At 42.5% G+C, this 12178-nt stretch overlaps 1 protein-coding gene across 2 annotated transcripts in view; it reads left to right on the plus strand.

The window, feature by feature from the left end:
- The window catches only part of LOC138514123 (protein NEDD1-like), a 1022049-nt gene that overhangs the window by 541546 nt on the left and 468325 nt on the right, over positions 1 to 12178 (plus strand). For both annotated transcript variants that reach the window (XM_069629422.1, XM_069629421.1), the window contains exon 7: positions 7740 to 7941. In XM_069629422.1, the coding sequence (XP_069485523.1) occupies positions 7740 to 7941 (202 nt within the window). The remainder of the gene's footprint in view (positions 1 to 7739; positions 7942 to 12178) is intronic.

Raw genomic sequence — 12178 nt, forward strand, 5'->3', positions numbered from 1 at the left:
GCAAGTGTTTTTTTAAGGCAGGCTCCTCCTCCAGGAAACAATGGAGATTAATAATAGACTCCAAGGCAGTTTTCCAGCAGGTAACAAAGGTAACACAGTAAGAGGCAGTCCACACACTCTGCTAAGCACTCTGTCATGTTTTAGAATCGTCAGTGGGCATTTAACATTTGTCCTACTCTTGTTGCCTGCACATATGTTGTGATGAATCTGGGAGTGTTACACATTTCTTCCCCTGGACATTTAAGCTGTAGAAGATCTTCTCAGTTTTTCACTCTGGCTTTGTCATAAGCCTGTTCTTTATTTCTGGTATCAACGTTTTTCAAATCTTCTAGCTATAGATTTTGTATGTTTCTGGAACTCTATTTCTGTGGAGCAGTTTCTGAGTGTCCTGATCACTTCTCCATAAGGTATGCTGCTGATTAGATTTTTGGGGTTGCAGCTACTTGCATGTAACAGTGAGTTGGTTTCCTGTATATAGTGCTTTCCAATCGTCCATTTTCCACATTTTATTTATATATATGCATGCAGCCAACAAAGGCTTTACATATATCAAACATCAAAAATATCTACAGTAAAAGTGTTAGGCAGAATGATATGCAGTCCTCTTTCAAACACCACACACAATTAAGACTACAAGTGACAGTACAAATTCACCTACGGTACAAGCCTGTACTACACAGTAAAAGTGGTAGCGATGGCTGAGTAGCCAGACTCATCTCAAGAGCAAGTGAGCAGTATCAATAGTTACACACAGGACAGCAATTACTATGATTCAAACAAACACTGATTCAAGGTTTCTGAATAAAAGACAATACATTTATTTACACATCAGTTGTATAACATCTCACTAAAGTAAAGCAGTTCAAAAATCACACTCTTAATACACCACACCACTCCCAATAGATTTTGGACAAGTGAAGCTCAAAATGAAGTAGGAGCAAAATGGCACTCCAATAATTTAAGAAGGGAGGGAAAGACAAAGTTAGGTAAAAATTGAGCAGCACCAACAGGTAAGTAAGCAGGGCAATCTAGAAAGAGGAACTACAGTGATGGAATCAAATCAAAAAGGCTTACGGCCAAAGTAAATAGGACAAAAGTCTTTTGCTCAAGATCACACAGTTCAGGGTAGTTCGTGGTGAAGTCTTTGCCAAGAGTTTCAGACGAAGTTGGTTGGCAGAAAAGTTTGTTTAAAGAGTAGAGAAGGACAAGCCCTCAGATTGGCAAAAGGTTTCACACACCTTCACCGCGGCTGGACGAAACGAACAACCAGGTTTGCACAGTACCTTTAAATGGAGAAGAAGCTGTAGCTGAGGTGGATGTTCCTGGCAGGTCCTACAGGCTCATGGTTCCTGAAGTGACTGTCAGACTGACATGAAGTAGGAAGACTGGAGGGTCCTGCACTGCCCAGGGAAGAAACCAGCAGCAGAGCAAAGCAAGGAATAAAAGGTGTTCTCCTTAAAGCCCAAGCAGGGTCCGACCTTCCTGGCTATCCGGTTCACTGTAGCTCTGTACAGCAAATTCAACCAGAGGAGGGAGTCCTGGCTTGCAATATGGGTAAACTGGTTGGTCCCACCAGCTCAGGGGAAGAAGATTCCTGCTAGATCTTCTGTCGTTGGAGCTTGAAGATTTGGACCTGCATCAGGGCTTCACCGGGCGGTTCAGTCGTTGTAGGGGCCCTCTTCTGTCAGCTCCTCGTTTCGTTCCAGTGTTGACTCTGCCTTTCCAGACCCAGAGACCTGCTTTTTATGCAGTTTCCCCCATTCACAAAGCCTGGCTGTCAATCACACAGCAGGGTGGCTGTCCCGCCGGGACAGTCACCTAGCCAATCAAACATGGGTGCGACTTGGGTTACCAAGGGAACCCATGGCAGGGGTCCTAAAACCCCTCCCTCACATCCTGCTTACCTAGACTTTCAGGCGCCTAAGGAGGGCTTCTGGGTAGAAGCCCGCAAAGAGACTGTGAACAAAGGAACCAAACCTGGTTTGGCGCGTGGAGTAAAACACGAGAAAGACATTTTGAAAAAGAAATGGCGAATAAACCCAGCCGGAACCATATAAAAACCTATATGGTCTAGCGGGTTTAAGTTCGAGGCTACCAAGATAGCCTAAAACAATACCAAGGTTATTTAAGATAACCGCGGTAGAAAAAATTGGGTAGTTACCGCTGCCACCAGCCAAGTCTTGATGAAAAGGAAGCAAAACAATGCTCCAAGAGAAACAGACAAAAAGGAATAAGTATTAACCCTTTCCAGTACTCTATGTAAGATAGTTTGCACTGGGTCTGTGGAATTAAGAGACTAATAAAGTCAATGGCAACTTTACGTGTTCTGGGAGGCTGTAGTCAGTCCCAGAAAATGGAGCCGAGTTGGGAAGTCTAAAAGACAACCCTGTGTTCCTTCACTGAAGTTGCTGTGTAACACACAGTAAAAAGATGATGCCTGTGGAGTAGGTGAGACTCAACAGTCTATGAACACAAACAAATGTTTAAACACACACAGCAAAACACATGTAAGAGTGGGAAAAAGGCTCACACTCTTACCAGGTGAAATAAATAAACCCTAGAAATCCAGAAAAGCTGCCGAGGGACTCAGTAGGTAAGGGAAATTAGCCATTCTGGAGAGTTCTCCATAACAAAAAGAATGACGCCATGTTAAAACACAACCCGCTTAATACATTTTCCACATATATTTGTACATCTAAATAGATTATTTGTTTTTTATTGTGGTGTTCTGTGAATTTTTGATTTTGATGGTTCTGATTAATCGTTTCAATAAATTCTAGCCATTCTCATGCATTTCCATTCCAGACTATAAAGAGATTGTCTATGTAACGGTTCCAGGATATTATTTTGTTTGTATATTTCTGAAATTCTTCACTGTGCAAGATTTCTTGTTCCCACATTTCCATTGTTAGGTTTGCATATGATGGAGCAAATGTTGCATCCATTGCCGTACTGCAAATTCGCAGAAAGAAAGTTCCATCGAATAGAAATGCATTGTGTTCAAGACAGAACATCAGCATTTCTAATAGCATTCTACAGTGGTCTCTATAGCTCGCAGATTTGGTTCCTACATTGTGATATGATATGGTATTTGTAACGCGCCTATACACAAGTGTTTCAAGGCACGACGAGGCAGGGGGGGAAACGAGGGGAGACAGACAACGATCCTACTAGGCCAGGTGTCATTCAGATCGCGCAAGTGCAAGGGTAGAGGGGAAGGGAAAAGTGCATGGGGAAAGGGAGAGGGGAAAGTGCAGTACAGGGTTATTAGCATACATCATACAGGATAAATAACAAGGGCCAGCTGGTGGCAAGTGCAAGGTAAGTGCAGACAAGTGCTGGGAAGGGGGGCTGTAGGGATACAGACAGTCCCGCAGTGGAGGGGTTTCCGGGGAGGCAGTGCAGGGGAGAGTGGCTGGGCCAAGGACCAAGAACGGTGAGTGGCCCAGTTGCAGATTCAGTGCAGTTTCAGTAGTATTAGCAGGGGAGAGGGGGAGAGAAAGCGGAGGCAAAGAGGAAGGTTTTGAGGTGCTTCCGGAGCAGAGATGGTGGTTCTCAAGTTGCAGGGAGGCAGGAAGGCTGTTCCAGAGGGAGGCCCCTGCAGCAGAGAGAGATCTGCCCCCAACTCGTTGTTTGGAGAAGCGGCTGACCCTGAGGGAGTTGGAGGCGGATGAGCGAAGAGCTCGAGAAAGAAGATATTTAGGAAGAGAGAGTTGAAGGTATTTTGGCCCAAGGCCCCAGACGGCCTTGTGGACAATGCAGAGGGTTTTGAACTTGATCTTCGCAGTCACTGGGAGCCAGTGTAGTGATTTCAGTCCTGGAGAGATACGGTCCCTGGGCTTGAGGCCAAGGACAAGTCTCGCAGTCCTGTTCTGGATGAGTTGCAAAGGGTGGAGAGTAGAGGCGGGCAGATTTAGATAGAGGCTGTTACAGTAGTCCAGCTTCGAGAGAACCAGGGCTCTGGAGACAGTGAGCTTCTGGGGGAAGGAGAGGAAAGGAAGGATACCTCTGAGGAGGTGTAGCTGGTAGTGTGACTTCTTAGAGACGTTGGATATGTGAGGAGAGAAGGAGAGTGGAGTCGAAGATGACCCTGAGGTTTTTTGCCTTGCAGGTAGGAGCAGGAAGAGGGCCCAGAGAGGCCGACCAGAGAGCAGCAGGGAAGGAGGGAGTGGGAGTGCCGATGAGTAGAATCTCAGTCTTACTGGCATTAAGGCAGAGGTCGTTGGCGGCACACCATTCCTGGATAGCAGAAAGACAGTCAGAGATTAGGGAAGGAGAAGAGGAGGCCAGGGTAGCCTGAAAATGAGCTGGGTATCATCCGCATAGCACTGAAAGTAGGGGCAGAGAGCGGCGATGTGGTGGGCGAGAAGTGCCAGATACTGGTTGAACAGCCAGGGACAGAGGTTAGATCCCTGGGGGACACCACAGGTAGAGAAAAAGATGTCAGAGAGGAAAGACCCCAGTTGGACCTGGGAGGGTCGATTTGAGAGGAAAGAGGTCAGCCACGCCAGAGCCTGACCAGTATACCCAGGTTATCACGGAGACGGTTCAGCAGGATGGTATGGTTGACAGTATCAAAGTCAGAAGAGAGATCAAGCAAAAACTATGCTCTATTCTAGTATACAGCAAGACCAGATCTAAAGTGGTGAGCAGAAAATTCCCTTCCCAAGGGGTATTGACCACTTTGTGTAAGAAATCTGTTGTGTCTTGCACGTATGATGGTATAGTCTGTACAAAAGCAAACTGGAATTTGTCAATGAAACATGACGTTTTTTCCAGAAGTGATCCCATGGGTGCCACGATTGGTCTACATGGGAGTTTGCTTATCCTTTTGTGTACCTTTGGTGTAAAGTAGTTTGTGGGAGTTACCTGGTATTTTATTGTAAGGTATTGTTTCTCCTCCAATTCCAGAAGCCCTGCTTCATGCTATCCTTTCAGCATTTCATCAAATTGTTCTTTGTAGTGTTTTATAGAATCCTCTGTTAAATTCCGATAGTGTGCGGTATCTTTTAGTTGGTGCCTTGCCTCACTGGGTGTAGTCTTCTAGATTCATCACCACAATGTTACCTCCTTTGTGTGAGGGCTTTATTACAATGCTCGAATCTTTGCTTAAATTATTTAAAATCAATGATTCTATTAAGTGTTTTTTATTATGCATTAGTGGTAGTCTGTTTTGCTACTCGTTTTAAGTCATCGAAGGTCGTTGAAAATCACTATACTGGAACTATTAGGGACCATTTGGGTTGAATTTGGACTGAGGCTTAAACCCACCGTCATTCCTGAGGTATATATATCTGGTATATATATATATCTGTTGTCTGGTATCTTGCTTGCCAGGACTTCTAATGCGTTTTACAGTTCTCACTGTTACCAAGACTGCATGTATTGTTCTTGGTTTCTTAAGTAGGTTTGTGCTAAGGTTTGTTCAGTGTTTGCCCCAGATTTGCACTTTAGGTATTCATAGTTCCATCAGGGTTCTACTTTGACTTTTCTGCACTCAAACAATTCTCCAATTGTATAAGGTTCATTTTGTTGGCGCGGTTGCCGGAATGCCCTCTGTTGCCTGCTGGCTTTGGGTAGTCTCACTGGTTTTCTCCAGCATCTCCGCTCTGCGGCATACTACTTTCACCCGCTTTCCAAACTGGCGTGCATAGATGTTCCACCGGCTTCCCTCGCAGCTCTGCGGTCACACTGCCTGGTTTCTTGCAGCTCCCGGAATGGAGAATGCCACCTTCTTGACTTGCCGAATGCCAAGGACATTTGTCCAATGAAGTCATGATGTCTCCCCGGTAGTTGCCTCCTCCATGTGATCCTCCATCATAAAGCTGCCCCCAGGATCAGGTATCGGCTGCCGTTCCCTGGCCACATGGGAGGAGGTCACTGCCGGGAAATCTGTGATGACTATACTGGATTCATCACAGTACTGATCAAAATAGGAGGCAGCTAACAGGATGATCATTGGAGGGTGTGTTCTTGTATTCTCTAAGGGCAGAATCCCAGAATGTGCTTTTAGGCAGCAGGAGGTCCGTCTTGCGAAGGACTGGAACAAGAAAGGGATATAAAACTGTATTGGACCCTCACCGGTGAAAGGTTTCTCTAGAAGGGCCAGTGGTATATTTAAGAAAAGAAGGCATGTGATGTAGGTTTGACCATGTGTGCAGTTTAGGCTTTGTCATACATTTCACTGGTCAGCTGATGCAAGATTATGGCGACGCTAATGTCATAGGCCCTCTGATATGTGAATTATTTATCGATCATAAAAGCTTGGTGGGCAATAACATATCACCTATGCTGAATGTGAGGATGGAGATATGTCATTCAATATTATCCATACTAAAGCTTTCTACCGAAGTATTAGTGTCCAATCCGTTAGAGGTAAAAAAAATCTTATGGAGATATGACTATATGAATACAAAAACAGAAAGCACAACATATCCGTTGTATTCTTATTATTTTTTTATTGGCTGCAAAAAAGCACTAGGGGCCTCATTCTGACTGTGCCGGTCCGGTAACAACAGTGCAGGTACCCCATGGGTTACCGGACCGGCACACTACGACTCTGCGGCGGGTGCCATCCTGCTCACCAGGGTCAGACCTGCCAGGCGTACGGCACCCGCCCACAGAGTTTCACAGAAGCACCGGCACCGTTAACGGTGCTGGTGTTTCCCTGGTCACCATTTCCAAGGACTCAATTGGGAATGGGAATTAACAATTTACCGCCTGACTTTCTGGAACGTAGGGGTTGTAATACCCCGATGTTACCGGCAAGCTGGGTACCAGTAATCTTAAAAGTATGGCGGCCACACACCACCCCCCCCACGTAGCACCGACAGGGTTACCGCCAGACTTGTAATCAGGCCCTCTGTGTGCTTCCTAATTAGTTCCCTTATGGGAAGCACAATATATGAGAATCTGCTTCAATCTCTTTGCAACATTAGAGGTCCAGGGTTCTAGATTGAAGCTAGAACCTTTAGAAGCTAACGTGTTATGTTGCCAGGATCATCTGGAGACATTGGAACATTTAATTATATTCTGTCCGGCTGTGAAAGACTCTCTTGGTGAATAATTTGCAAAGTTTGTAAGCTAGATTCTATTTCACGTCCTGAGTTTTGGGGTACAAATTGAAATGTTAACCAGGTTTCTTTAATTTTAGCTGTGGTACTTTTTACAATGTCTGTTTTCTCATGATGAACTTAAAATGCAATTTTTGTTGTACTGTTTGTTACAGTAATCTGTAATATGATGGTGTTTTTTTTATGATGTATTTAAAAGATAATTTGTAATGCATTTAGTTTACTTTTGTGGAATGTTTTTTATAAAACTAAAACACAGTAAATAAATCAATTCAACGTTAAACATGCAATGTCCACAGTCGTGTTGCATTATCAACACTTGATATAAATAACCAATCATATCATAACGCGCTTAATACACAGAGGTTTCTAAGCGCAGACCCGGGGATCGAACCTGTGTTTCTCAGTGTTGTCTTGCTTCCAAGGCGAGCATGTTGCCCATTAGCTATCCTCCCGAGACCTTTCCAATGGTGATGGTAGCTCTATGGGGGATGGGGGAACCCTCTTTACGGAAAGGTACACAAGTGGACAATGTTGAATTGATTTAGCTTGTTTTCATCAAAAGTCAGAGTCCATTTGTTTTTCCCCCCTAATTTAATGTATCTTTAGTTATGAATAATACATGAAGGTGTTTATAATGCATTGCATTTTTTTCCTGGTCTGAAGCTTGTACACAAATGTCCTTGCTGAAGCGCCTCTGACTGCTGTGGACTTTTCCCCTGATGGGCTAGTTCTAACTGTTGGAACTTCGTGTGGAAAAATGTATCAATATGACTTGCGAATGATGACTTCCCCAGTGAGAACAGTTGCTGCTCATACATCATCAGTACAGAGCATCCAGTTTCAACACAGCAAATTGTCTGCAAAGGTGAGGACCTATGATTATTTTTAATCAACAGTTTAAAGAAAATGTTTCTACATTGTTTGCTTCTCAGAATGGCAAACCTGTATGCAACCCAGGTCATGTTCCTTATATCCAGAACAGTATTAAAAAAAATGATTTCTTTCCTTTTTGAAGTCTTCAGCCACCCTTAAAGCTGTCTACTGAGTAGGTTGACATTAGTAGGCAGCTCACAATCCGCTCCACAAAATTGTGGCAAATAGAGAAGGGCTCCTGAAGAGCAGCCACAGATACCCATAAACCCTAAAAAGGCTTGAGCAGTGCAATAGTGAAAATGTTTCTGACCTTAGGATGGTATAGAGGGAATTTGAACCCCCCCCATCTGCATTTAGGCATGCAGTTACTTAGTTGAGGTGGGACGTTGTGGATTGTGTGGCCAGCCCTGCGAAAGTAGATGCAATGGGTAAAATAGAGATGATTCCCTCTGATAAGAGCTATAACTAAGACCCTGGCAGGAGCCAGTAAACCGGAGACGGAAGAGGAGACTGAACATGTGTGGGCTCAAGCATAGGTGGGAGGGCCTTAGCATTTGGGTGAAAATATGTGCCTGATAGGCTTCCCAGCATAGGGCGGTGGGTTTGAGAAGTTTCTGCTGGAAATTCTTTGGTTTCCCCTAAGCTAAGGGGTATACATACATAATTGCTTGTAGATGTTTGATGCAACAATGTTCATGAGAAAAGGATGGCAATCTTCAATCAGAAGTTAATAATAATGGATTCAAGAAGAGACCTGGAAGGAGGTACTGAGAGAGTGCAGTAGTGCCCCCTCAGGGACTTTGAGACTTGAACATATTAGGTCCCATTTAAGTTTAGGAAATGTGGGTAGAAAGTCAGGAACTTTGAATTGTGATTTTAGGTCTTGTGTACAGAAAACCCACCTTTACCTCAATTGTGGTACTCCTTGTGTGACATCGTAAGCTTGTTATCTTGAAAACCTATGACTTGAGTGTTTGGTTGATCCCACACTGCTTCAAACTGATTTTCTTTTCATTTAGAGTGCGCACAACATGCTAAACAACCTTTTGGTGCTACAGCCTTGATGCTATCCAATAATCGGTGGAACCTGTGTTTGGCGTTATCGGTTATGTTCAGGCTTTCTTTGGCATTGAGGAAAACTTTAACATATTTCACTTTTCATTTTATTTTGTATTTCTGTCCAAGATGTCTCTCTGGCGGACACACTTGTTACTGGTAACTACCAGTCTGAAATCCAAGAAATGTGTACTGATGCAAATTATGTAGGTAGGTATAGTTTTGATTATGAACCAACTTAATGTCTCTTGTTTTAAGACAAATCCGCAATATATTACAAACAGTATTTTATTAATCGTAGGTGTATGAACCAATACATATAGCTCAACGCGTTTTGGGAAAGTATATCCCTTCAACCGGAGTAAATAAGCTTCAAATTCAATCAACTAAATAGTGATTCTTCAAACTCCAAAACAATCTACAATGCAAACGGAAAGTTTGTATCAATGATTTGTTCAACACCCTGTGTATTTGATATTTTATGATTAGAGAGGCAATTAAGTAGAAATTCGCCTGTATGGCAGAGTGTTCAAGAAAACAATATACATCTGTTCCATACATTCCTGTATTCTAACGAGTTACTGGGCCTGTTTGCTAGGTACAGAAAGTCAATAAATCAACAAGATGTTGTCTCACCATGGTGACAATAAATCCAATGGAAATCGTGGGTTAGTAGAGAATAAATACCTTGTGTAGTGTGGGTGCTCTGAAAGCAGAATTCTTGTTCAAATGATGAATGATCTGCATTTGGTGTCATGACCATCCCATTCTGTGTCCACCTATACCACATACAAAAAGTATGTTGTAATGGATGCTAATTCGCAATATCCTGTCTAAAAGGTAAGGAAAATGACCTACCAGTGGCTAGATCAATGTGTATTTAAATGTACACAGTATATGGTTGGGATCTCCAGAGTCTCACTGAATCAATGATAGGATGACAGCAGTAAAATATTTCGAATCAATGTCTTCGTGTACAGATTAGATAGAGGTGACCCCTAAATGAATAACAGTACTGTCCTTCTGTTCTTACCCCCGTTGTGTAAGACCAGCTGTGAAGGGTTATGGCGCTGTGAAGCAGCTCCGGAGTTCTGTAAAAACAGGATGCATAGTTACGCTGTCCTCTCGCGCTGTGACAAAGTCCCAACTTTTGTCGAAAGTTACTTATTATCATGAGCTAGACTTCAAGGTGGCGTGTCTCCTGGGCTGAGGCAGAGTGTACAGCGCTTCGTTGAAGTGTACATTTATTTAGAAATGCGGTGTGCATTTTAGTAGACTATTTATTAGACCGCATATTGCGAATTAGCATCCATTACAACATACTTTTTGTATGTGGTATAGGTGGACACAGAATGGGATGGTCATGACACCAAATGCAGATCATTCATCATTTGAACAAGAATTCTGCTTTCGGAGCACCCACACTACACAAGGTATTTATTCTCTACTAATCTCACGATTTCCTTTGGGTTCATTGTCACCATGGTGAGATATAACCCCTTGTTGGTTTATTTACTTTCTCTCCCTAGAAAACAGACCCAGTAACTCGTTAAAATAGAAGAGGAATTCATGGAACAGATGTAGATTTTTTTCTTGAGCACTCTGTCATACAGGTGAATTTCTACTTAATTGCCTCTCTAATCATAAATTAACGAATGCATAGAGTGTTGCACAAATAATTGATACAAATGTTCTGTTTAACTTGTAGATTGTTTTGGAGTTTGAAGAATCACCATTTAATTGATTGAATTTGAAGCTTATTTGCTCCTAATGAAGGAATATACTTTGCGTTGAGCTATATGTATTGGTTCATATACCTATGATTAATAAAATACTGTTTGTAATGATTTGTACTAGCACAGGAGACATTAACTTGGTACATAATCAAAACTATACCTACCTACAGAATTGCATCAGTACACATTTCCTGAATTTTTGACTGGCAACAATTTTTGACCAGTAACAAGGGTGTTCAGGGGACGGGAGTGTCTGTCAATTGAGAACACTTTTTATCTTTTGCAATTAGTCTGACATTTAGCATCAGTCATTATTTCTCCCCTGCACCCTAAAATTGAAATGACCTTTACTTTACACCTGTTTAAAACCATCACTAGCTTATTTCATTAAGGTGTCATCCTATTCCAGTTGTATTACCAAGATGTCTGCCATTTTCTTTTCTATTGCTCAATTATCTTCAGATTGTAGTTCATTCTTTGGCTACTTGTTTATTTCCATACAACAATTGAGGGTGGAGAATGATGGTCATTCTAGCAGATACTGTTTGTACAGTGTAATTAAAAAAAAAAACCGAAATCTGTGTCTAGGATCATGGGTGCTGGAAGACTATTTTACAATGCAGGCTGCAAGAGAAGGGACTGTACACTCAAGTCGGAGTGGCTCAGAACTGCAAATCAGAGTGCCTGGATTAGAATCCACTCCCTGAAGTCCAGCCATAACACTTCCCTACCTACTCCCACTTGAACCCAACACTCGTAATGTCTGGGAGATATTCCCAACTTCAAGGGCTCCCAAGAGTTTTTATGTGCGGAATAAAAATGGAAGTCCTACTCTGTTTCACAAGGGCAGGGCAGCCTGAGTGTATGTCAAACGGTCTCAGGTATGTAAAGATGTATTTTCGGAGTACCCAGCCTGCACATGCTTCTGAAGAAGTGGTAATTGAGGGTGTTCGATTTCATTATTGGTGAGCACTATTTGCTTTCCCCAAACCATCCTTGGATGACTTGTTTAAGGGTTCAGAACTGTTGTCAGGTTGTATACCTCCTAATAATATTGTGAATAGAGCCTAAAGCTTCTTTGATAAAGCATAGATTGGGCAGGTAAACCCTTCAATAATCCTCAAAGACAAAGTATTTACTTAGAAATATGTTCGAACATAGGGAAACTACCTTATAAAATATAGATACAATTGCAATTTAGATTTGATGTACTTCTACAAAAACGCAAATGTTATAACACTTGAACTTGATTTACATTTTCTAGATAACTGAAGGGAGAAAGGAGATTGAAAGACAGTAAAGACAACTGACAGAATATCTAGGAACGGAGTCTAAAAGCAGATCTGTGAGAAGCCAGTCCATAGAGAAAAACATTAATCAGTATATGAAAATACTACTTCGTTACAGTTCATTTTACTCTAGATGTTTATGGCAGAA

The sequence above is a fragment of the Ambystoma mexicanum genome, chromosome 12, assembly GCF_040938575.1.
Source record: "Ambystoma mexicanum isolate Mex_15411 chromosome 12, UKY_AmexF1_1, whole genome shotgun sequence".
NCBI classification, from domain to species: domain Eukaryota; kingdom Metazoa; phylum Chordata; class Amphibia; order Caudata; family Ambystomatidae; genus Ambystoma; species Ambystoma mexicanum.